The 27,911-nt window shown below is 33.2% G+C and overlaps 1 protein-coding gene across 3 annotated transcripts in view; it reads left to right on the top strand.

Annotated features, from left to right (window-relative positions):
* Nucleotides 1-27,911, top strand: part of CDH19 (cadherin 19) — a 106,726-nt gene that overhangs the window by 59,358 nt on the left and 19,457 nt on the right. For all 3 annotated transcript variants that reach the window (XR_002482168.1, XM_008061504.2, XM_008061505.2), the window contains exons 8-9: nt 4,901-5,022; nt 11,282-11,403. Coding sequence is in view for 2 of the 3 variants with exons in the window: in XM_008061504.2 (XP_008059695.1) it covers nt 4,901-5,022; nt 11,282-11,403 (244 nt within the window). In the remaining variant the exon portion in view is untranslated. The remainder of the gene's footprint in view (nt 1-4,900; nt 5,023-11,281; nt 11,404-27,911) is intronic.

Here is a 27,911-nt window from a genome sequence, read left to right as displayed (position 1 = left end):
GCCACTGCGCTCCAGTCTGGGCGACAGAGTGAGACTCCAACTCAAACAACAACAACAACAGCAACAACAACAAAAACCTTCAAAAAAGAAAAGAAAGAAACATTTCCAGGCCAAATTGATATCACTGATGAATTTTATCATACATTGCAGGACAAAATAACGACAGACCAATATCCCTCATAAATAAGAATACAAAATTTGTAATAAAAATAGCTGTAACCCCAGTCTCTTCCAGAAAGCATAGTACAGTACTAACAACTGGGGAGCACGCAGGAATGGAAGGATGCTTCCAAATGTTAAAATATTTTGCTATAAATTGCCACAATGACAGATTTTAAAAGTCATACGATCATCTCAATAAATAAATAAATAAATTGACAATGTTAAGAATTAGAACAATAGCCGGGCTCGGTGGCTTAGTCTGTAATCCTGTGCCTTTGGGAGGCTGAGGTGAGTGGATTGCCTGAGCCCGCGGGTTCAAGACCCGCCTGGGCAGCGAGACCTCATCTCTACAATAAATAAAAAAATCAGCCGGGCGTGGTAACACATACCTGTAATTCTGGCTACTCGGAAGGCTGAGGTGGAAGGATCGCCGGAGTCCAGCAGGTGGAGGCTGCGGTGGCCGGGAGCGGCCACTGCACTCCAGTCTGGGTGACAGAGTGAGACTCCAACTCCAAAAAAAAAAGAATTAGAACAATATTCAGAATTACTGACAAAAATAATGAATATAAATAGAATCACAATTTCAAACTTTAAACTTTGTTACAAGGCTACAGTAACCAAGAAAGCTTAGTACTGCCACAGGAACAGACACATAGACCAATGCAGAAGGGAATCTTCTTAACTACAAAAAGAGTATCTTTTACATTATATACCTAATATTTTGCATAATGATGAAATATTATGTGTTTTCTCCCTTAGATTGAGAACAAGAAAGGAATGTGTTCTACTATCAGTTCAATACTATATAATATTGGATGTCCTGGCTATGTAATAAGCAGTAAATACATACATAAAAAGATAAATAAATATAAAAATTGAAAAAAATATATAAAGATTGAAAAATATATAAATTTTAAAAGTGGGGTTTTTTGCTTGCAGATGATCTTGTTATGTGCACTGATAATTACAAGATATTTATAAAATGCCTAGTAGTAAGTGAATTTTTCAAAATAGAAAGATATAAAATTATTATAAGTTAAGCATATACTGACTGACCCTAAAACCTGTCAGTTCTACTTTAAAGTATTTAGTCCTCCCACAAAAAAAGAAAACATGTTATCGGTTAAAATGCTTCCCCAAAAATATATGTTGAGTTGTAATATCTATTGTCTCTATATGTGACCTTGTTGGGAAATAAGAGTTTTTGTAGAGGTAAATAGTAAAAATAAGGTCATTCTGGAGTAGGATGGGACTTTAATCCAATGCCTTTGGTATCTTTATAAGACAGAAACACACAGGAAGAAGATAGTCATATGACAACAGAAGCAGAGGTAGGATCCGTACGTCTGTAAGTCAAGGAACAGCAATAATTGTCAGAAAACACAAGGAGCTAGAAAAAAGGAGAGGTTCTCCTTTCAGGTTTTGGAGAAGGCATGGCTTCCTTGATACTTTTATTTTAGACTTTTAGCATTTAAAACTCAGAACAAATGATTTTTGTTTTCAGACACCCAGTTAGTGGTGTTTTGTTGTAGCAGATCTAGAAACTTGTTCACCATTACTGACAAGAAAATCTATATGCGGACATTTATGGCAGCTTGATTCAAGATCTCCAAAAAGGATAATTAACTCAAGTATTCTTCAATGGGTGAATGGATTAAAAACAAAACAAAAACAAATAAACCAAACCTGTGGCACCACTATAGAGGTATTACAATCAAAGAGGAAGATGATAGAATCATTGTCCATTGTTAGGGTGGTATCCAAAGCTAGAAATATTTAAGCAACTAATATATAACGAAATTCAGTTTATATGATGAGAACTGGTTCATTTTTTATTGGGATAAAATTATGAGTTGGTATTAATATAGATAAAGGTACACATTTTTCTTATAGATCTACTGCGATGATAAATACAGAAGGGTGAAAGTACCAGGAAATCATTATTAGCACACCAAAGTCCTAATTATTGTGGGCATTATTCACTGATGAATACTAAAATTACTAGGAAGGTATTTGAGGAGAAGTAAAGTAATTTCAAAATATTTTTCGGATAATTTTATTAACAACAAAAAGGAAAATAGTAGCTTTGCAATAGAGAAAGGTAGAAGACCTCACCTAATTAATCAAGACTTTTAATCACCCTTCATAAAATAGGTACCCCTGATATGGTAGCTAAAGAAAGGGAGATGAATTCTGAGTTATTTTTGTGAAAAATGTATAACCTTCATCTAATTATGAGAAAGCATGAGACAACCCCAAATTGAGAGACATTCTATCAAATAACGAGCTAGTCCTATACAATAGCATCAACTTCTTGAAAGATAAAGATATTGAACTGTGTAGTAGCCACAGGACACATAGAAATGAAATGCAATATGGAATTCCAGATTCGACAGTAAAAAGGAAAAGAACATGAGTGGAGAAACTGGTGAAATTCAACTATTGCTTGTACTTTAGGAAACTACATTATAGCAGTTAATTTCTTAGTTTTGAAACAATACCATTACTTGGGCTTTATATAGGATTTAACACTACAAGAAGCTGGGTGAAGGTCATATAGAAACACATTGTACTGTTTTTGCAATATCTTTGTAGTCCAGAATTATTAAAATATGTAATTAATTGAATAGTGGGAAAATTATCAATGCTAAATTTGGCGAAAGTGATGATGGTGCATATCAAAATAGCACAACTCTTTACTATGTATGAATATTCTGATGTTTGTCTTCTAATTTTAAAAAGTAAAAGGGAAATATATATGAATGTTTTACACATATGTAAAATTTAATTAGCTAAAACTTATATTAACACTAAGGAAATTTCATCTGATGAAGATGGAGTGACCTAACTTTGTGGGTCTAGAAGTGATTAAGAAAAATAACGAATATTACACATTACTGCTTATATCACATTATACTTTCTAGCATATTCACTCTTCCTAGAGGCCTACATCTATTTTCTATCTGTTTTTATTTTTTATGGGACCTAAACCTGTTTGCTGTTGACTGTGGCTCTTCTTCCTAATTTCTAACAAATGCTTTTAAAAATATTAGAAACTATGAATTCCTACCAAACTTTTAATAGACTTTATTTAGAATAATATTTTATACAAAAAGGATTAGATGTTTAATTCAAAATAGTAACTGTTAAAAAATTGCTTAATTTTGCTAACAAATCTATGAAGTAGGAAATGCAACCACTTGTATTTTAGGAAAATGCTTATAAATGTTTTAAAATGAGTACAGTTAAAACTGAATTTCTCCAAAGCCTAACTTTTTGTAATTTCTATTTAATCCTTCTCTGAACACCATGCTACAAATTAGTATAATATTTTTAGAAACCTTTCAATTCAAGATTAAAATATTCTCATCTTTTGCCACATAATTATGGCAAACCTCACTGATATCTCATCAAAGTCTTTAGGACTATACATGCAGTGAGAAGCCATTATGGAACTCTAGTTATTACTCCTCTTTAATTTTTATTATTAATCATTTGCAAGTAGATGAGACATGCTGAGTACTTCAAAGACTTCTTTCATTATGAAGTTTGAGATCATTTTTCAGATTTTTACATGAGGGAATTTTGTAACTTGGCTGCCTTTCATGCATGATCTAACATATTGAAGCTAGTATACTTTAATTGTGGAATGAATATATATACACATATATACATACACACACACACACACACACACACACACACACACACACACACACACATATATATATTAGATTCCTAATTCCAGATTCCATATTTCAGAAAATTGTCTGATTCTAGAAATTATTTAGATCTTCTGAAAGAATTAAAAATCTATATGCTATGTAAAGAGAATTTTGTTTTTTATAAAAGTGTTTCATTCAAGCCAGCAGAAACAAACTGTAATGTGAAAGATACCAGTAATAATCTAGGCTGAGAATATTTTTTACTTTGTTTGAAAAAATAATTTAAAAGGTTGATAATCATTGTTATCCTTACTTATTTGCACTTCTTTTCACAAATGTCTTTTGCCATTTCTTTTTAAGTAAGTCATTCTTCTATTAAACATTTTTTTTTTGACATGAGAATGAGTGACGTGTTTAGATTTCACATCCATTAATTTAAAACTGAAGTCACTGGGTGCAGTAGTTCACGCCTATAATCCCAGCATTTTGGGAGGCTGAGGTGACAGGATTGCCTGAGCCCAGGAATTCGAGACCAGCCTGGGAAATTTGGTGAGACCTCAACACTATAATAAACCAAAAATTAGTTGAACTTGGTGGCACGTGCCTGTAGTTCCACTTATTTGGAAGGCTGAGGCAGATCACCTAAGCCTGGCAGATCTAGGCTGCGGTGGGCGTGAGCATGCCACTGCAATCCAGCCTGGGTGACAGAGTGAGAGACTCCAATACAAAAAAAAAAAAAAGGGAAGAAAGTAGAATCTTTGCAAACAGGAAAACCAACAGCTCTTCATTTTTTCTCATTCTCTCTCTCTCTCCTACACACACACACACACACAAACACACACACGTATTCACACATACAAACACACGAAAAAATAAAAAATTGAAGTCATTTTAGTTTTTCTATCTCCACTGGGTTGAATTTTAAATATGAGAATAATATTTTGAAAACTGCTCAGCATTATATTAAATATGTAGAGTATGAATTTTATAATTTAACGTATTGCTTTAAAATAATGTTATGTAACAATCATATTGAGAAGATAATATTAAGAAGTACTTTCCTTTTGGTTCAGGTATTCTATAACTAGAAGCAAAATGTTCAATATTGATGACAATGGCACAATCACCACAACGAATCCACTTGACCGGGAGATCAATGCTTGGTACAACTTAAGTATTACAGCTACAGAGAAATGTAAGTCCTCAGTTGGGAACTATACAGTTGGTGGATACACAAAAAACCCCACAATGTATTTATTTAAAAAGTGTATTTATTCTTACATGTTTAAACTTCAATCACAAAGTATTATTAATACCCTCCATTTGGTGCAATACACCCATCGAGATGCTTTTTCCATCTCAATGGAAACAGTTTTTGAACTTCTCAGCTCAAAACAGTTTTTGAACTTCTCAATTTTGATGCCTTTTAGTGCTTCTGGAGGTATTTGTTTCACCTCTTCCACATGGGCAAAACATTTCCTGTGAGGACATTTTTCATCTGGGGAAATGGAAAAAAAATCACTTGGGGTGAGAATGGGGGAATAGGGAAAGTGGGGCATGGGAGTCACTCAGCGGGTGTGGGCAAGTGCCTTGTAGTGGTGGAATAACCAGTTACCTGTTTGCCACAGCTCAGGACGTTTCCATCACAAATCGTTATGCAATCTTCTCAAAACTTTGAGATAAAAACTTTGATTAACCATTTGATCTAGAGGAACAGATCTGGAGTTTACTGCAAGAAGCTTGCGCTCCTAAAGATAATTCTGGGTTTTTTGGATCCCCCTCATATAAAGCATGTCATAATTTCTAAACATGGAGACAAGGCTTCTTAAAAATATTGTTGGAATAAGATTTAAATGATCTTTTACACATTAATGTATGCACATGTGTATTTTATTTTTCATTTTAGATTAATATTTGCTTATGCCTGCTATAGCTTATTTATATGCTTACCACTAAATATGTCCTGAGATATTTTTCTTGTTATAACAGCAAATGATGTATAAAACAAAAATAAATTGAGGAAACCACAAACTATCAATAAAATTTGCCTGATATTCTAAAACCCACTTGTTATATAGTTATATGTTTGCAATATTTTCCAGAGATATATGTTCAAATCAATTTTTTAAACATACATTTTCTATAAGTTCCTTTTCAAATGATTAGTTTAATTTAAAAAAGAAGACTGTTGTATACTTTCAAAAAAAAAAAATGTATTCACTCTGTAAAGACAACTCCGGGTAGAAAGAAGCTATAATATTTATTCCATAAAGCAACATTTTCAAATTAGAGATGTGCTTAGGTAATGATGCACATTGTTTTACTAGTAATAAACATCATTATTAGTTTGTAAAAAAAACGAATCTAAAAGTCAAATATAAGATGCTTGTGCCTCATGGTATATCTAGGATAGAATGTTAAAACGATTCCAGCACATTAAAATAAAGTAATCGCCCAAGTAAGCCTTTTAACACATCATCACTTAAAATCAAACATAGAGTAATGAAATTATGGTAAATAATCCCTTCTGGGAGCACAGGCAACGATGCGCCTGGGATTCCAAGCTAAGCAGGGTCGCTGCGGTTTAGCGCTTGGAGGGGAGACCTTCCGCCAGGGGAGCGCCGCCCCGCTCCAGGCCCTCCCTTGCTTTAAAGCCGGGCTCGGTGGTTCAGCCTGTAACCCCGCGCCTTTGGGAGGCTGAGGTGAGTGTGGATTGCCTGAGCCCGCGGGGTCGAGACCCGCCTGGGCAACTTGGCGAGACCTCATCTCGACAATAACTCAAAAAATGAGCCGGGCGTGGTAGCGCATGCCTGTAATTCCGGCTACTGGGAAGGCTGAGGCGGGAGGATCGCTGGAGCCCGGCAGGTGGAGGCTGCGGTGGCCGGGAGCGGCCACTGCACTCCAGTCTGGGCGACAGAGTGAGACTCCAACTCAAAAAAAAAATAATAAATAAAATAAAATTGCCATCACACAATATAAGATTACCAAAATCATTGCCACTATTTAGTCAATGGATTTTTTTTTTTACTGTAAAAGATTAAAATTGTGATTATAAAATATCCTAGCACATACCCTTTCTTATAACTAATTTGGTATAGAATTTCGATTATCTCATTCTCTTTTTGGCATTTTCTAAAGACATGAAACATATCTATCTTATTTCTCACTTTATTGAACGATTGACCGGTGATATGGTGAAGTGGAAAGCATCTCATTTTTTGCAATGCACTGAATAGCTCTAGGAAAACACTGCAAGGGAACTTAGGCCTAGATTTTGAATGTTCTGTTTAACTAAACAAAAAAGGATGAGGAGCAAATGTTACAATCGAATAAATGTCTGTTGCAACAGAGAAAATGTCAAGGTTTTTCTTGTCAGAAAACATAAATATGTTTATTCTAACAGCAAGTCTTTATTCGTTGCATATTTCTGAGATTTTTTTTAAGGGAAAATTGTTTAGAAAAAGCTTTTGTAACAGTGGATAAGCAATTTTCATGTATTTTTTTCATTCACACACAATTTTTTAAAAGATGGTATGATTGAAGTCATTTTAGAAGTATCTTGGGGAAAATATGAATAAGTACCAATTTCTTACTACCGTGATATTAATATTGTACCAAAAGTAATTAAGTTTGGGCATTTAAGCTACGATTGTGATGTAAACAAACCACCTGACCAGTGAAAAGCAAGGCATCACACAAGTTAGTCCTTGTTTTAAAAAGCACTAACTGCATGTGCTAACTACCTCATTGAAAAGCTTTTGCCATAGCCATTATGCTGATCATAGGAAATAGATGTTCCATTTTAACATTTGTTTTTTTCCAGCAAATGAAGTTCATTGTGCTTAGTTTCTTTCCTGGAAAGTTTGCCAAATTAAGCCCAAAACTATTTATCAGTATGCCAGCTAAATAAATGAAACTACTAACTCCTTTAAAGTGAAGCTGTGGAGATATATGTATGTTTTATACAGTCAGGTCAATGGTTTAATTGGAACTTAATTTTAAGCAAAGTTTTCAGACAAACAGATAAAAACTTTACATAAATTTCTTATTAATTTCTTTTCAGTTTATTCATGTCTTAAATACTTTGTACAACTTACTTTAGCAAAAATATAGTCTGTGATGATACATTGTGTTTAAATCGCATGAAATATGAATCTTAAATTTTTTTCTATAATTCCATCTTGAAATCTCTAGAATTTTTTTGAATTTAAAATATTTTGATCATCTCTTATTATCCAAAATGTAACACAGATGAAAAATTTCAAAATGATGATTCCTAAAAGTTTCTGTATTTCCTATAGGCCATAGATTTGTGTGTGTATAATCTATCTTGCAAATTTTAATTTTTCATTAATTGAAGGTAGCAATTTATGTTAAAATTGTAACTGTTGTTTATTAAGGAAATATAATTGTGAACAAAATCTCACCCCAACCCAGGAAACCTCTCCACAGAGAGGGAATAGAAAGAAAACTTTTATCATTGAAAAGAACTAAATACAATGTGATGTGCATTATAGGAATTCTACTAAGAGATTACTGAGATAGAAAGGAATCTTACCTTTTTATATAGTCAAACAGATATAACCCATTACATATGTGTTTTCAAGCTAAAAAGTATCTAGATGTTAAGTAAGAGGACTTAACATCATTTGTCACACAAAATTCAGCCCAAATTCAGTGGGTACTTGGAGTCACCACCTGTGTTTGTTATTTGGCTTTATTCAAAGGAAAACTAAATTTTCCATATACCTGGAGTTATGACAAGTGGTGGTTTCACAACTTGAAACAAGGTCTTTCCTGGTATGTCTTCTATCCCTCCACAGGAAGTAGGCTATAGGGATGCCGTATTCCTTGATGACTATATTTCTAAGAGATGTTCCCCAGTATCCAGAAGGACAATCTTGAGTTGTAAAGTTTGCAAATGATGTATTTAGATTTTAGGAGATTCACACACACTTCAAAGAAGCAGAAAAAAGAACTTACAACTAGTAGTTTTTTTAAAAAAGAGAACACTCTAAGAAAATAAAGAAAAAAAATTCCTTTATTTTTGACAGGCAGTATCAACTCTCTTACTTCTAATTTGTATTCTTCTTACAAATTACCATTACAAATAGCATGGAGATTAGAAGTAAAAACATTGATACAACTACAAGAATCCTCCACCCTTTAGTTGAATGCAACTTTCCACAGCTTTTTTAAAGAAAGGGAGAAAGATTAAAAATAATAAAATAAAAATGTACTATATATTATGCCATAACTTTTTAAAATTTTATCAAACATATGTCTTCTGAGTTGATATAATAAATTAATTATATTTAACATTTTTTTGCTCACATGTTTAAGTAATATTTTAAGTGCTTTATATATCACCATTTAATCTTTACAACAGTTCTATAAGGTGGTTACTAGTATCACTCCCACTTTATACCAACTGAGGCAAACAGTGATCAAGCATTGTTCTCCAATTGAGAACCAAGATTCAAACCCAAGTTTTTCAGTTTTTGCGCTTACGATAATAATATGTCACATTGACTCATTTATTTTCATAAATCCACAGAATGTCATATATCAGCTGTAATCTATTCTTCCCAATTCTTATACATTGTACATTTGAGTTACTTCCAATTATTTGGATGTGATGCAAACAACACTGGAATGAATATAATTGCATCACTAACTCATATAGCAGCATCTCGGACTAGAGCTTACTCTTCCTAAAATGTGTCATAAACATGTACAGTGTAAATCTTATTGTCCACTGCTGAAGTAGGTTGCAATAAAGCTTTATATCCCCTTTTCAGTATTCTTCCATCACTGGGTGCTGTTCTATCTATCACATAACACAAACTGAATGAACTAAACTATTGTTCTCCTCACTTCTGGCGAGAGTCCTTGTGAATATCATGATAGACAAATACGTTTGAACAGGGGAAAACTTCGCCCAACCTTTTCCCCCTCGCTTGCTTCCACCAGAGTACATTTAACAATGTCTGAAGATGGCTTGCGTTGTCGCCCTGGAATAAAAGTGTTTTATAGGCATTTAATGCACAAAAGTCAATGATGCTGCTAAGCATCATATAATGCACAAGACAATTCACCACAACAAATAATTACCCAGTCCGAAAAAGTCAACAATGATGAAGTTGAGAAACCCTGTTATAAATCCTTAAATATCAACTTCTGTGAATTTCTAGTTAGCAATTTTGTTTCCCGAAATCTCTTTTTTATATCAATTATAGATTTAAATATCAGGTCTATTAATATTTCAACTTGTGATGCTAATATTTTCCCAGATTAATGTTTTGTTGCTACTTTGACTCTTTAAAAATCATTTTTGCCTTAAATTTTTTTTTTTGAGTCAAGTTTCATTTCTGTCACTCAGGCTGGAGTGTAGTGGCACAATCACAGCTCATGGCAGCATCAACCTCCTGGGTGAAGGTGATTCTTCTGCCTCAGCCTCTCAAGTAACTGGTACTACAATCAAGTATCACTACGCCTGGCTAATTTTCAGATTATTTTGGAGACAAGTTCTCACTATGTTGCCCAAGCTGGTGCGGACTCCTGAGATCAAGCAATCCTCCTGCCTTGGCCCGACCAAGGGGGGAAAAAAAGTTTTTAACCATAATTTTCTTTGATTGTAGTTTGTGAATTTCTTGGTTCACTTAAAAAACCTTCTCAGCTCAATGTTGGCAGCAATTCTCCTGACAACACCCGACCAAGAAAATAAAAAATTTAACCATAATTTTCTTTGACTTTTTGATTGCAGTTTTTGAATTTCTTGGTTCATTTAGAAAACCTTCTCAACTCAATATTTCCATAAAAACTTTAGTTTTTAAAAAATATTATTGTATTTTAAAATATATTTAGATTTTTATTCCATATTCATTTTTGTTTTTATAAACTGTAGAATCGATCCCTGAAAGTATAATCTCTCATTTTTGCTTTTAAAAGCTAAACTCTAAATTTCAGTGGTTCAGAGCAATAATTACCATTTCTACTTCAGCTTTGATCTTATGCAAGTCAATTAACTGTAATTTTTGAGACTAAATGGTCTATCAATGTCTTCATTAGTATAGTTGAGAAGGATGGTAATATATATATATATTGATCAGGATAAAATGAGTGAATACAAGTACTTTCAATAATTTCTGAACTTTAGCAAACTGTATGTACCTGACTATTCTTGTACTACTTTTTCTAATCAAATATGATAGTCTATAGCAGATATAATGCACTCAATAAATATTGCTGGAGTCGAATATATTGAACACAGCATTTTATTCTAGGCTATATTGTTGATAAATGTGGGAATCATATAGAGGTACTTTCTCAGATAGCTTTTTTAAAGTAAAATAAAAATATAACACAAAGCCTACAATGCAATTGTTAGATGCTTTTTAAAAATATGATATTAAAATATTTTAAAATTTTCATTCTGTATATTCAATTTGCAGACAATGTACAACAGGTCTCTTCAGTCCCTGTGTATGTGCAAGTTCTTAATATTAATGACCATGCTCCTGAGTTCTCTCAGTACTATGAGACTTATGTTTGTGAAAATGCAGGCTCTGGTCAGGTAAGAACACATAGTAAATTACCAAAGTCTAAACAATATATTATTGTGTTATATATTCTATGTTGTTTTTTATTTAATATATAACATTGTTATCGATGATGTATTATTAACATAGTGATATATAATAATATATTTTACTTTTTATAACATAATATTTTATTGTAATTTATATACAAATGCCATATATAAATTAATATTATAATTTTTGTTATATGTTCATACCATTTTGGAATGTTTAAAAATGAATTCATTTAAGCTATATTAATTACATGCTTTTATATTGTGAATGCTGTATAATATTTAAAAATTTTAAAATAACATGTAAACTTTAAGGTTTCTACTTTCAAATTCCTCAAATGTTTAAGAAATCTGGTAACACAAGGCATTTAATGGTTTATTTTTGTAGCATATTTATTGTTCAATAGTTCATCTACCCTTTGTCAATAGAATTAATATTTTGTTATTCTGTGAATTAAACAATCATAGTTTAGTTACTTTTTAAATTCATTATAAAGATAAAGGTAAAATGGCGCATAAGCATAAACTTGGAGGGGAAAGCACTGGCATTTTTTCCATAATTTATAATCACTGTATAGATAGTAACAAAATTAAAACATAGCTTTATACGAGTTACTAGATAAGTAAGAATTTATGAGAGCATACTCATTTTGAAATATACTAGCAATACTTTATAATTTATTTCACACATTTTCTCCTCTGAAGCTCACTTATTTGTAAAACATGAACTTTAAATTAAATTGTTACTTATGTACACCTAAGCTCTCTTACATAACAATTTTACATCAATTTTAGGGGTCCTTAGAGACTATAGAACACCATTATAACCATAGGCTATTTATTTTTAAAAATTGTATAATCTAGTTTTCATAATACTGAAAAAGTAGTATAAAGTCACTATAAACTCAATAAATCTGACTAGCCTTAAATTTACCAATGAAGCTAGTCAGAAACCACTTGGATTTTACAAAAGCAGAAATTATATTAATTTACCAATAAATACTAGGAGTGAAAGTTATGTTTTATTTTCAATTTCCAAATTTGGTAAGGAATAGCATATTTTAAGAAATAAGTATATCTTCATTGTTGCTGATTATTCAACTATTGCATAGTGGAAACTGTCAATAGTTCTTAAAATGTTTAGTGAACTTTATTCAGTTAAGTCTTTGCTACAATAAAATTTTATACTGGAAATAACTCTCAAATATTGCCTATAAATCTCTTAAAAATATTTTCAAGGATACTAATTCATGGTTATAAATATACAAATGACTTTTGAAAATTAAAGTATTCATTTATAATGGGTTAGAATGCATGGTTTTTTGAGAAAGTGAAAGGTGAATATAAAACTTTCACGGACTCTGTAATGTGTTGTGCTGATAGCTAGAATCAAAACTGAACTAATTTAAAATTTATGAACATAGAATATAGGGTAGAAGAAACCACAACTACAGAACACATGTGAACTGGGAATCATGGCTCCTATAGAAACTAGGCTTCACCATTTCTCTGAACTTGGTAGCATGAGTGGATTTTGTACCTAGAAATTTGACATATATAATGTTCCCAAGCATCATAAACACATCTGGTTACTTAGACACACCAAGAAATATAATAAGCAACTTTTAAATATAACTTATGTAAACCTAACAGATTATACTTTAAATGTAAACCGGTTTTCTTCAAATATAAGTAATTTTGGAAATGATGTATCTTATAGTTTCTAATAAATATTAAATGTACTTATTACAGGCAAATTGTATTTTTACCATTGTAATAAGTAAAATTACATTTTATATTTATTATAATTATATGCTTTATATTTAGATTTTAAAACTAATATAGTAAATTATTTTATATACTTTACATAAATATGAATTTATTTGGATTACCCATTGATTAGACAGCCTGTATTTGAACTTAAAATGAGACTTTTACTATATCTTCTATGCACTTATTTCTATAAATGTCACTCATGTTAAGTATATTTATTTAACAGAGTTATATATTCAGTGGTCTCAAATGGGTTGAGGTTATTGGGTAAAATATTTGGGAATACAGTATGTTTTTTGTAATAAGAAACTTGACATCTAGGCTAGGGCACTAGACTTGGTTGATAAATATTTCTAAGATAATGCTACCTAACTCCAGTGACCACAATGTACCTTTTATTGTAACCCCTCAATTGTTAATAATTACAATTGTAAATTGCAATGTTTATAATAATCTTTTTCTACTTTTGTATGATTTGAAAAGATGGACATATGCATTTCTAGTCGGAACTAGTTTTCTTCGCCTTTGCATTAGAATTTGTTCATATCTCTACTTAGTGAATGGAACATTTGTCTTGTCATAGATCTTAGCTTATAAACCACAGCTCAGAAACCAATATATTTGAAATACAGTGGGCTAATCACCCTTTTTGGGAATGAGTATCACTGCTAGTGAGCAGAAATTATGATTCTAGGACTTTAGGCACAGCAGAAGTAATGGCAGAGAGCAGAGAACATGAAATTTCCTATAGCACGATTCTCTAGCTTTGATGCCCAAAAATTCCAGTTTTTTTTTTTTTCCTTATACTAGCACATAAAAGTGCAAAAATTCCTGACCCGGTTGCTCTTTGATTTGGTCCCAATTTTATCTTTTAAAAAAATTGTTTTCTTGTTAACCATCTAAACTGCTTGTTTTTTAAAATATAGATCATGCTTTCTGCTTTATAGGTTTCTTCATATCAACCCTTATTTTTTGAAATGATATAATCTATTACTATTAAAATTTTAAATATAATTTAAAGTGAATTCAAATGCCACATAATCACCAAACCATTTTTAACAAATATATATTGTGTACAATGTTCCAGGCACTATTCTAGTAACATATAAACATTAACATCAGTTAATTCTTACAAAAAAATGAGGACATTATTTTACATGACTCACTTTACAAGTAAAGAAACTGAGTCTCAGAGAAGTGTTTCTTCCCAAAAATATGTAATTACTTTAACCCAAGAACAAGCATTAGAATCCTTGCATGCAACCATGATAATTTCCTGCCTCTGTCCCTGGTGTGCTCACGTGAATCTCTCTTATATTTTGTCAAATGTGTCATCTCTAGTTTTGCATGTTTTTAGATTATAAGATTCTTGTTGACTATAAGTTTGAATCAATATTTTTGATAATATGCAGGTTTGTTCTCAATAAAATCTACTTGAATAAGTGAACAGAGAATGAGAACACTATTTCTTTAAACATTTATATAGTACTTTATTTTTAAAATTAACCTTTTTTTTATATTTAAGTGCATAGAAACTCAAGTTCTTAATATGAACCAGATACACTATTTTAAGAAAGGTAGAAACAGATCAAAAAATCTTTTTCCTAGTCATGCTTTTAATTTGGAGTCCTCCTAAAGTCATCCTATTAGTTTAGAACATTATTTTATCCCTAAAGCTATAAACACTTCTCTGGGTCTTCAGTTCTTTACTTGTAAAGTGAGTCATGTAATATAAAGTCCTCATTTAATTCTCAAAAATATGAGTTTATTATCTTTAATATTTATAAGATATTATTATTTTTGAAATACTTAGAATTACTAGGGTCTCATCCTCCCGCCCTCCTTTCCTTTTGTTCTTGTGGCATCAAGCTGTTTATTGATTATATTGATAATTTTGTTTTTATTTTTATTGTTTGTTTTCTATTATTTTTTATTTCCACTCTCAATTATTTTCTGTCATCAAAATTATTTTTGCATTATAGAATATAGATTCTTTAAATACGTGAATATAGAGTTTAATGTTTAAATCATTTTTGTATATTTTTAAATGTTTGCATTTTTCCTATTGTGTTGCTTTTGCCACTGAAAGTCCAATTGTATGCATATTGAATCTTTTTGACATCTTACAGTTCACTTATCTTCTGTCTACCCCCCTTTTCTGGTGTTTCTTAATTTTTATTTTTATTTTAAAGATGTGGAGTACAATTCAGGATTAGGTAAATAAGTGGTTGTCATACAGGTAAAATTTGGGCCTTCCTTTGGTCCCTACTTCACCTGGTTTGAGATTATGTACACTTATCCATGTGTGTCTCACAGCACTCCCACCCCAGTAGTATCCCGCTATTGCCAATCCCATTCTTAAAGTATTATGGCAATGTTCAGAATCTGCTTATGAGTGAGAACATATGGTACTTTGTTTGTTTCTGTGATAGATCACTGAGTATGAAAAACTCTAAATCCATCCAAGTTGCTGTGAAGTCCATATGTTTGTCCTTCTTTTTGACTTCATAATATTCCATTGTGTATATGTACCACATTTTTTATTCAGTCCATTTTCAGTAGGCAGCACGGTTGATTCACGTTTTTGCTACTGTGAATAGTGCCGCAATAATCATGCATGTGCAGGTATCTTTTTTGTAGAATGATTTGAGTTCCTCCAGGTAAATTCCCAGCAGGGGAATTGCTGAGTCATACGGAAGGTCAATTTCTAGTTCTTTGAGAAATTGCCACACTGTTTTCCAAAGAGGTTGCACTAGTTTGCATTCCCACCAGCATTGTAGAAGCATTCTCTTTTCTTCAAATTCTCACCAGCATCTGTTGTTATTTGTTTTATTAATGATGCTCATTCCTACTGGGATTACGTGGTATGTCAATGTGGTTTTAATTTTAATTTTTCTGATGATTAGTGAGGCTGAGCGCTTTTTCATATTTCTTTTGATTGCCCATATCTCTTCTTTTGAGAAGTATCTATTCATGTCTTTTGCCCACTTTTGGAGGGGCCTATTGTTTTTGTTTCCTTTTGGCACGTTTAAGCTCTCTGTAGATCCTGGATGTTAAGACTTTGTTACATATACAATTGGCAGATATTTTTTCTCATTCCATGGTCTGTCTCCCTGATCTCTTAATGGTTTCTTTTGCCTTGCAGAAACTTTTCAGTTTGATGAGGTCCAACTTGTCTATCTTATCTCTTATGGTATGCGCACTTGGGATTGTGATCAGGAATTGGTTGCCAGTTCCAATTTCCATTAGGGTGTCTCCTGCATTTTATAAGGTTCTTATACTTTTAGGTTTTATGTTTAGGCCTTGATCCATTTAGAGCTAATTTTTGTGTATATTGTTAGGTAGGAATCCTGTTTCAATTTTCTGCATGTGGTCAGTCAGTTTTCCTAGCACCATTTACTGAAGTAGGTTCTCCTTTCCCCTGGTTTGGTAGTGGAGTCTTTATCAAAGATGAATCGATTGAGAAGTTGGGGTTTTGCTTTGGAAAACTCTATCTTCTTCCATCAGCCCATATGTCTGTTCTTGTACCAATGCCGTTTTAATTTTTGTAGCCTTACAGTAAAGTTTGAAGTCTGGAAGTGTGGTACCTCCTGTTTTGTTTCTTTTGCTAAGCATTGTTTTGACTATTCAAGTCATTTATGTTTCCATATGAATTTCTGTATTTTTTTTCCATGTCTGAGTGAATGATCTTGGTAATTTAATGAGTATTTGGTTGAATCTGTAGATTACCGTTGGTGGAGTGGACATCTTACAATGTTCTTCAAATGCATGAGCATGGGATATTTTTCTACTTGTGTCTTCTTGGATTTCTTTGAGCAGTGTTTTGTAGTTTTCATTGTAAAGGTCTTTCATTTCTCTGGGTAGGAAGATGCTGAGGTATTTCATTTTTTTGTGGCTATTGTGAATGGGATTGTGCTTTTTATTTGGTTCTCTGCCTGCTTGTGGTTGGTGTATAAGATTGAAATTGTCATTTGCACATTTATTTTGTACCTTGAGACTTTGCCAAAGTCTTTTATTAGTGCAAGCAGGTTTTTGACAGATTCTTTTGGATTTTCAAGGTGTAGGGTCATGTTGTCAGCAAAGAGGGATAACGCAACTTCCTCTTTTCCTATTTGGATACCCCTGATTTCCTTCTCTTGTCTAATTGCTCTAGCTAGGACTTCTAATACAGTGTGGAATAAGAGGAGTGAGAGTCGGCAGTCTTACCTTGTTCGGGTTTTCAGGGGAAATGTTTCCAGTTTCTGTTCATTTAGCAATATGCTGGCATTGAGTTTATTGTAGATGGTGCTTAATATTTTGAAGTATGTTCCTTCTATGCCTAGGAGTTTGAAGATTTTTATCGAGAAGGGATGCTGAATTTATCAAAAGCTTTTTCTGCATCTAATGATACAATCACGTGGTTCTTGTTTTACATTTGTTGATGTATTTAATTACATTTATGGTCTTGCAGATGTTGAACCAGCCCTGCATACTGGGGATGAAACCTATTTGGTCATGGTGGATGATTTTTGAGATGTGTTGTTGGATCTGATTTGCAAGGATCTTGCTGAGAATTTTTGCATCTATGTTCATGGGTATATTGACCTGTAGTTTTCTTTGTTGAATCTTTACTCAGTTTGAGTATCAGTGTGATGTTAGCTTTGTAAAATGATTTGTGTCTACCCCCCTTTTGCTTTTGGTGTTGGGGTCACACTCTGTCACCCAGACTGGAGGGCAGTGGCATTCTCACTGCCACCACAGCATTGACCTGCTGTGTTCCAGCCATCCTTCTGCCTTAGCCTTCCAAGTAGCCAGAACTACACGTGTGTATTACGAAGCCCAGTCAATTTTTCATTTGTTGTAGAGTCGAGGTCTCACCAAGTTGCCCAGAAAGATCTCAAACCCACAGGCTCAGACAATCCACTCGTCTCGACCTCCCAATGTGCTGGAATTACAGACTCAGCCACCAAGGCCAGCCTACCCTTTTTTAAAAAGAAACTTCATTAGTAAAATCTTCAACTTTAATTTTTTGACAGACATAATCTCTGTTCTAACAAAGAACTTGAAGTAAGACCCAAGTAGTAGATAGCGTGAAAAGATTGATCTATGATATTAATTGTTCTCAGTTTATTTCTTTTCAAGTTATAGACCTCACACACTCTTTTTCTATTTTTAGACTGGGCAGGACTTTTCTTATGCTACACCAATGCAACACATATGTCAAACATAATATGCAACTTCCTAAAAAAATTAATAGTAAATAATATAATTTCATACTAAATCAAAATGTCAGAATCAATTATTATATTAAAAGCAAGATATTTAAGTAATAATTATATTTGTATATATACACATATATGTATATATATATATACACACACACATATATTTATATATACACACACATATATATTTATATGTATACACACACACATACCGGGGTGCCAAAAATGTACACACTTTAAAAAAAAGTATGCAAATGTTCTTTATGCAGATACCCTTGTTGATGAGGTGTCTCCCTCTCTCCCTCCAGCAGTTTTCTACTACCGCCAATCCTTTTCCCATATTACAATAATTGTTCTAGGCCACTTATGAGTGAGAACATATGATGCTCAGTTCTTTGTTCCTGTGATGAATGACTCAGTGTTATAGACTCTAAGTCCATCCAAGTTGCTGGGAAGTTCATAATTTTGTCCTTCTTTATGGCTGCATAATATTCCACCATGAATATGTACCACATTTTAAAAAATCTAGTCCTTTTTTGATGGGCAGCATTTTGGTTCCGTGTTTTTGCTATTTTGAATGATGCTACAATAAACATACATGTGCAGAAATCATTTTCAAAGAGGGATCTGAATTCCTCTGGGTATATTTCCAGTAGGGGAATTGTGGGGTGGTATGGAAGGTCGATTTTTAGATCTTTTAAGTATTGCCAAACAGTATTCCACAGAGGCTGTATTGATTTAAACTCCCACCAACAGTGTAGAAGTTCTCCCTTTTTCCCACGTCCTCTCCAGAATCTGTTATTGTTTGAGTTATTGATGATGGGCATCCTGATGGAGTTAGGTGGTATCTCCGTGTGGTTTTAATTTGCATTTCTTTGATGACTAGTGAGGCTGAGCATTTTTCCATGTATCTTTTGGCTATTCATATGTCTTTTTTTTTTTGAAAAGTGTCTATTCATATCTTTTGCCCACTTTGTAATGGGACTTTTTTTTGTTTTGTTTTGTTTTTTGTTTTTTTCTTTCTGACACATTTGAGTTCCTTGTAGATCCTGGATGTTAGGCCTTTGTCATATATACAGTTGGCAAATATATTTTTTTCCCATTATGTGAGCTGTATCCCTGCTTTCTTGATAGTTTATTTTGCTTTGTACAAGTTTGTCAGTTTGATGAGGTCCCACTTGTCTATCTTATCTCTCATTGCATGGGCACTTGGGGTTTTGATCACGAATTGGTTGCCAATTTTCATAAGGGTGTCTCCTGCATTTTCTAAGGTTCTTATAGTTTGAGGTTTTATTTTTAGTTCTTTGATCCATTTAGAATTGATTTTTATGTATGGTGATAGGTATGGGTCTTGTTTTAATCTTCTGCATGTGGTCGGTCAGTTTTCCTAGCACCATTTACTGAATAGGTTCTCATCTCCCCAGTGGTTGGTCGTGGAGGCTTTGTGGAAGATGAGTTGGTTGAGAAATTGAGGTTTTGCTTCTAGAAGCTCTATCCTATTCCATTGGTCTATTTACCTCTTCTTGTACCAATACCAGGCTGTTTGATTATTGTAGTTTTATAATAAAGCTTAAAGTCTGGGACCATGATGCCTGCTGCTTTGTTTTTTTTTGTTGTTGTTGTTGTTGATTGTTTTTTGCTATTTGTGTTCATTTATATTTCCATATAAATTCTTGAATTGTCATTTCCAGGTTAGAGAAGAATGCTGCTGGTAATTTAATGAACATTACATTAAATCTATAGATTGCCTTGGGTAGGATTGACATCTTAACAATGTTGATTATTCCAATCCTTGACCATGGACTATTTTTTCCATTTGTTTGTGCCTTTGATTTCTTTGAGCAGCGTTTTGTAGTTTTGTTGTAAAGGTCTTTCACATCTCTGGTAAGGAAGATGCCGGGGTATTTCATTGTTTTTGTAGCTATTGTGAATGGTATTGTTCTATCTTTCTCAATTGCCTGGAATACTTTCAATAGGATTGATATCAGTTCCTTCTTTTACACCCATTTTAAGAAATACTAGATGTTACTTACGTAGTACTTTTCAAAATTGATTTGAATTACGGGAGCGATGTGTAGTATGAGGTTTGCTCAAAAGGTGGCGTTAAACAAATGAATGCTAGCATCACAGTATGACAGGCAGGACAGTCTAAGAAAATAGCAAAGCATGGTTGTTTTTCAAGGAGCAACAAGAGCATTTTGAAGTGGTGTTTTAAATTAGAGAAATTTGTGGTAGTACCACAACAAGGGAGTCCTGAGGATATAGTCGTACCTCCAAAACACCTAACAACTGCACACATTTGTGATAAGTTTGAGACACATGATACTGTGTGTGATGTGCACAAGGGAAGAGCTGAGAGACCTTGCAAGGCAACAAGTCCTGTTTCTTCTGCTGTGATGTTAGTTTATATGCTTGCCACAGAAATCTACAAACAACGTGCACGTGAGACAGGAGTTAGCAAAACAAGCATACAATACATCCTTAAAACCATAAAATGTAGGCCTGTTAGGTGACTCAACCTATAATCCCAGCACTTCGGGAAGCCTAGGCAAGTGGATTGCCTGAGTCTGCAGGTTCGAGACCAGTCTCAGCAAGTTGGAGAGACCTCATCTCTACAATAAATAAAAAAATTAGCTGGGCATGGTAGTGCATACCTGTAGTCCCAGCTACTTGGAAGGTTGAGGTGGAAGGATCACCAGAGTCCAGCAGGTGGATGCTGGGGTGGCCGTGAGTGTGCAACTGCACTCGAGACTGGGCGACAGAGTGAGACTCCAACTCAAAAATCAAAACAAGCAAATAAGACAACAAGATGCAAAGTGCTCATCCCAAGATTGTTGCATGCACTGAATGAAGATAATCGTGATTGAAGGTGGCAGTATTGTGAGTGGTTCCAAAACATGGTACTAGAGAATAAAGATTTTGTGGGCAAAATGGTTTGGTCTGATGAAGCACAGTTTAAATTGAAGATTACAGTGTGGTTGTTTCCTCTATATTCTCCTGACCAAATGACCTTTCCTTCTACCAATGGGCAAACTTAAAGGACTGTAGACAACCAGCGGTACTGGCAAAACTTTGAGAAAAAATGAAATGGCATGCACAACAATACAAGTGGACACTTTGGTCGAGATTGCTCAAGTAGTCATTTGCCATAATCAGAAGTGTCTTGGACGCTGATGGTAACCACTTTGAGCACCTCTTATAATTGCAGAAGTCAAATGTGACTTGTACTCATCTTTTGTTAACAGTATATATTAAGTATTAACAATTTAATACTATTATTTCCTTTCTTAAAATGTGTATATGTTTTCTTGGCACCCCTTGTATGTACTCATAATTTACAAAGAAGGAGTGATGTTTTGACTGAGATTGGATCATATAAGGAAGAGTACATAAAGTATATTATTCACTGGGATCCCCTTCCAGGTCTTTATCTTCTCAGTAGAGAAGGCAAACTTGCTGAGGAGGCAAATTGACTGGAGATATAAGGTATATTTCTACCAAGAGTTTGAGACCAGCAGGAGCAACAAAGTGAGATTCTTTCTTAAAAAAAAAAAATAGGAGGCTATGGTGGCTCATGCCTGTAGTACCTGCTACTCAGAAGGATATGGTAGAAGGCTCGCTGGAGCTCAGGAGGTATAAGATGCAATGAACTATGGTAGTGCCACTGCACGCCAGCCTAAGTAACAGATCCATACCCTGTCTCAAAAAAAAAAAAATGAAATAGATTCATAACATAAAAAATAAAACTCTAAACTATAAATAATTGAGCACAATAATAGTTATTCAGTAATAAGCCCAATTAATTCAGTAGATACAGTGGTCCTCAGACAAAAGTTAGGACTTTTACTAGAAGAAAATATTAAGGTGAACCCACAAGGATGAGATGGATTTACAAGGCTAAGCAGGTTCATGGTGAAGTGCAAACTATTGATAAGGAAAGTTAGGCAATGGAAATTATTGAAACAAAGGGTTGGGCAGAAGTTCTCTAACTGGTACCCAGAATATAGACAAATAAATGATTAAATGCTCATGAAGCTTAAATAAATAAATTATATCATTTGTAGCAAAGGAAAAGAACCTCTGAGTTTGAAGTAGAATTAGAAATACAAACCGCAAACTTACTTTGCAAATATTTTTAAGTTGTTTTTGCTATTTAACATTTTATATAGAAAGCTAAAACTAATATAGAAGTAATAATCATATAAATATATATGATATCATTTTTAAACTTGAGTGTGTTGATGAAAATAGCAACTACCATTTTATAGAGTAAAGCAGTATGTGTCCAGTGATATATGAATAAATGTTATAAAGATAACTTCAACATCAGGGACTTTCTGAGAATTATATTTTTATAGTCTATATGCATACATATATGTATATATGTGTGTTGCTAGCTTAACAAAACTGAACAAAATACAAATAAAAATTTTTAACCAACTTTTACATATTGGTGCATTTATATATGCATATATTAATAGTGTTTTAGTATAACTAACAAATGCTATCAATAGATTCCATTAGGAGTATATATATACTATTAGTAATGTCATTTGGTTTACTTTTTCTTATTTACAAAATATTTAAAGTTTCTTATCTAAGCTGCATGTAAAATTCATTTCTATGAAATCATATGAATTGAATATTTTTTATAGTATAGTTATTATATCCATATGAAACTATATTATAAAACAGCCAAGAATCCCTGCTGTCATAAATCTAGCAATATATTAAAGAGAATACAAAAAATATTAAGCAAAATAATAATAACATGGTAATTTGGATAACAACACTGAAAAAATAAAAGTCAAAAAGTAGCTAGTGAATATAGAGTGTCAGGGGCTAATAACATTTCAAATAAAATGTTTAGAGAAAGTCTCATTGAAAATGTAATATTTTAATGAAGACCTGAATTCAAGTGAGAGAAAGCGGTGAGGCTACTTAAGTAAGTAGTAAGTAAGTTCAGGGGGAAGAAAAAGAGTGTGGGACAGGACTGTGAGTGTCCATTTCAAAGAGAACATCTCTTCCACGTGAGTGGAAAGTGCCAGAAAGGAAGAAACACGGCAGACGAAAACAGAAGCCAGATCGTGGTGGAATTGAAAACATTTTCAAAACCACACTTTTCCTCTGAATGATCAAGGAAACTAATAAAGATTTTAATAAAAAGAATAATATAAAGCGGCCAAACGTTGAATATGATTTTTCTGGATACAGGTTTAAGTATAGAACTGTAGAGGAACAAGTTTGGAAGCAGGGAAGACAATTAGATTATTGTGATAATCAAATCAAGGGATGATGGTATCTTGCGCAATGGAAGAAGACAAGAAGGTAGTGAAAGTAAGCAGATTCTAGATATATTTTGAAGGTAAGAATTTTCTGAGAGAATAGAGTTAAAGTGGAAGGAGAAAAGGTGACTTAAGAATAAATTCAGTATTTGCAGGCAATGTAGCTGGAAAGATTGAAGTGTTTTTATTTGATGGGGGAAATACCTGGAAGAAACAAGTTAAAAGAGGGAAGTCAAGAACTCAGTTTTGAAATTGTAAGTTTGAGGTACCCATTCCCTATTAGCCATCAAAGTGGATATGCCATGTAGACTACTGGATGCCAATATATAGTTCAGGAGAGAAGTCTCTGCTGGGCATATGCACTTGAAATTATATCTTATATATGATCTTTAAAACCTGGTGGTGTGATGAGATCCCCTAAGGAATGAGTGTGGGTAGAGAAAGAATAAGTCTAAAGTCTGATTCTTGGATACTCCAATATTAAGTACTTTGGAAGGGTGATGGGAATGGTAAAACATTCAAAAATCTTATAAGAGGTGGTCCATGAGAGTGTGGTAACCTATAAAAAAGTAAAGAAAATATCCAAAGAAGAAGAGAACTAGGCAGTTTATATGTTAAATAAATACAGAAAAAGTTCTCACTGAATTCAACAATAGAGATTTGGGACTGAGGGATATTTGTATATAGCAAAGGGCACGACACCCAGGAAGAAAATATAGAGTAGGGATACAAATGAACTTAGGGAAAAGAAATATTTATAAAACAGGTAAAGAAGAGAAGACTGCAAAAGAAACTGGGGAGGTGTGGTCAGTTATGTAAGAAAGAAGAAAACTTTTGACATGGGCATGGACGGAGGAAAGAGTTTTTGAAGAAGAAAGTATGAGTAGCCTTAACTCTCACCATTCCAGAAATACAAAGTTCCCACAGTTTGTCATCTAGTCAAATTTACTCTTTAAACTTCTTAAAATATGTGAAAGTAGGCCAAAACTTTTGGGTCACTTCCCACTGTGGGAGTTTTTCTGTCCTCTTAATAAATCTTGGTTTAAAAAAATGTGTATGTGAAAGTAAAATAGCACTGGACACTTGTTGCCAACAACAAGAAAGATGCTATTCCAGACTGTTGAAATAAAAGAGAAAGAGATAAACTTAACTCTCCTAAAACAAAAGGCTGGAGAGTTTTAAGCCTGGAAAAGGTTAGTGAAAAAGACCCGGCTGGCAGATGAGTGTGGAGATTGGCCAAATGTGACTAGGCGATCTGTGTTTGATGATTGGAGCTTATCCATGTTAGGTTTTTACTCCTCTACAGAGACTGGGTGGTAGGGATATTATCTTTCTTGATGATTATATTTCAGAGGAAAACTTCTACTGTCTCCTTTTCCTTCCAGTCACATTTGGATACAGGCTACCTCCCGCAGTGTTTACTTTGCAGGTTATGTCACGTAAACATTGGCATAAAAGTCTTATACGAGTTGAAAAAAGTCACATTTATGTTTAGCTAAACACAATGGTCCAGATTTTTGTAACAAAATATTGTGTGATGAAGTTGTTTCTGCTGAATGACTTACATGATGATTACCATATTTTCTCCTTATCCATAGAATTATATGTTCACTCATTGATTCTTGATTTGAGAACATTCATCTGGTATATTTTCGTCTGAATTCTCGTAGTCTAAAATTTTGCTACATGATCAATTTTACCAGTATCTTGAGTCTACAGGGCTGGTTTCTGCTTTTGTTATTCATATATGGATTCATTTAAAGTTGTGAAATTTCTTCCATTTTCAATATTCTTTTCTCTGTCATTATGAATGTGAAATGAAAAATCTAAATTTTCAACCATATTCAATGAAAATGAGACTAAAAAGACAGTGTGCCTGTCTTCATTTGTAGCTCCTCAAAGTTGGGCAATATTTTGAATAACACAATTTTTAAAAAGAAGAGAAATGCAGGGGTGAAGATTTATTTCATTATTGTATCATTCTTCTGGACCATACATCACATAAACTTTCAAATTACATAAGTATTTTAAATTTGAAAAACAATTGTAAGCAATGATAAAATAATTTTAGGATGATGGACTATTATTACAATATTTAAGACAAATATATTGACAATGTTCAGGGCATAAAAATATGCATATCACTAAGGTTCCATAATTCATCTCAGATTTATAAAGGTGCCCACATATAGTAATTGAAGAAATAATCCGTTTTTTAAATTAAAGATAAGTTAATATTTCCTTATCCTTTAGGGCACCTCTAATAATAAACAAACAAACAAAACAAAATATAAGCCTAGCACTGTAACTCACCCCTGTAATCCCCGCAATTTGGGAGGCCAGGGCAAGAGGATCACTTGAGCCCAGGAGTTTGAGACTAACCTGGGCAACACACAAAGGGAGACTTTATTTTTACAAAAAGTAAAAATATAAAATAAACCAGGCACAATAGTGTGTGCCTGTATTCCTAACGTCTGAGGTGCCTGAGATGGGAGGATTGCTTGAACCCAGAAATATGAGGCTGCAGTGAGTTATGATCATATCACTGCACTCCAGCTTGGACAACAGAATGAGGTTCTGAAAAGAAAGAAAGAAGAAAGAAAGAAGGAAAGAAAGAAAGAAAGAAAGAAAGAAAGAAAGAAAGAAAGAAAGAAAGAAAGAAAGGAAAAGAAAGAAGGAAGGAAGGAAGGAAGGAAGGAAGGAAGGAAGGAAGGAAGGAAGGAAGGAAGGAAGGAAGGAAGATAATTTCCTACAAGGTAGAACTTCTCAAAATGAAACTCAAGGACTAGTATTTGTTGCAGTGCCCTCTAAAAGTATATCTACATTTAAACTCTGCTCAAAAAGAGAAATGTCTAACGGAGGTAATGGCACAGAGCAGAAACCTGCATGGAAAGTTTCTATGCTTTGTATAATTTTACTGATGTGCATAGTATGATTGTAAAGTTTAGGCAACTTCTTCAGCATCAATTGTGCAATTGTGCCACAATTAAAGTATGCATCTGTCTCTGAGAGTGATACTGATTTTAACTATATGCCACACTAGTCATAAGGACTAGTTTTCTTTGGATTGTTGCACAGTTGAACAAACATATTAAAAGCAAGTTTTTCGCTTTGTGTACACAGACAAGATAATATTTACATTTTCAAGGGCAAAATTAAAAAGAGGGTTTATCTGACTTATCCTCACATCCTTTCTGGGATATGCGTTGCTGAAACTCAGAATAAGTCACATCAGTCAGTCTTTTTTATGATCAATTTCCCTTAAGGAGGAAGGCCAGATATTATCAATTAATTCTTAGGGGAATAGGTATATGTCACTATCAAATTCTACAAGTTTGTCTCAGTCCAATAAGTATTTGAAAGAATAATATGTGAATACCTGTCAAGCTCCTCCACTCAAACCCAAGCCAAAAATTTCCCTATAGTTTATGAATTGAAATAGGAAGGAGATTGAGTGTCACCAATGTGAACAACATTACTATAGATACTTTCTCTCTTATATACTGAGATGCCCTATTTTAATAATCAGGAGCATTATGGCTATCGTATATACAAATTGTCATTTTTTTCTGACACATGCTTCCTCAGATATTAGTTGTAGCATCAGCCAGACTTAAGTTCAGATTTCTGGTTTGAAATTTATTGGTTAGGTTTTCTTCAAGTGAATTGAAATCAAACACCTAATGTTAATATATACCTACCAAAGTGCTACTAAGAACTTTCAAAAGTGCTGTTAATTTCTTATTCATTCCTAAAAGTAGGATATTACTGTGTGAACACAAAAATTTATGAAGTAAGTTATTTAAAAATATTTGTTTTAAAATGTAGTAAAGCATAATTAATGTTACAGAAATCATGTACATGTAAAAATCGTAATTATTTAATGTAATATCTATGTAAATAATGTTTAAAGTATTACAAAGGATAATTAAGTTCAACACAATCATAGCAAGGAAACAAAATGTTTCTGATAAGCAAAATATTAAGATAATTTTATTTAGAAGTTTTCAGAGAAAATGTTTACAAATAAGGAATAGTCAATCCATAAAATACGAAAATGACTGCATCATCAGAACACAATTTGTAAAATAAATAAAAAACTGTAAATCCTTGAATAAGTTCATGGAAAATCATTCATATATACTTTCTCAGATTTCAAGCAGGGAACTCTGTGACAAAAGCAAAGTAAAAGATTACTTTGACACGTCCCCATTGAAGAATGAAACAT

Source organism: Carlito syrichta, unplaced genomic scaffold (assembly GCF_000164805.1).
Source record: "Carlito syrichta isolate Samal-C Ts95f unplaced genomic scaffold, Tarsius_syrichta-2.0.1 Scaffold305297, whole genome shotgun sequence".
Taxonomy (NCBI): Eukaryota; Metazoa; Chordata; class Mammalia; order Primates; family Tarsiidae; genus Carlito; species Carlito syrichta.
The sequence above is the reverse complement of the archived record's forward strand: the minus strand, read 5'-3'. Positions and strand labels throughout refer to the sequence as shown.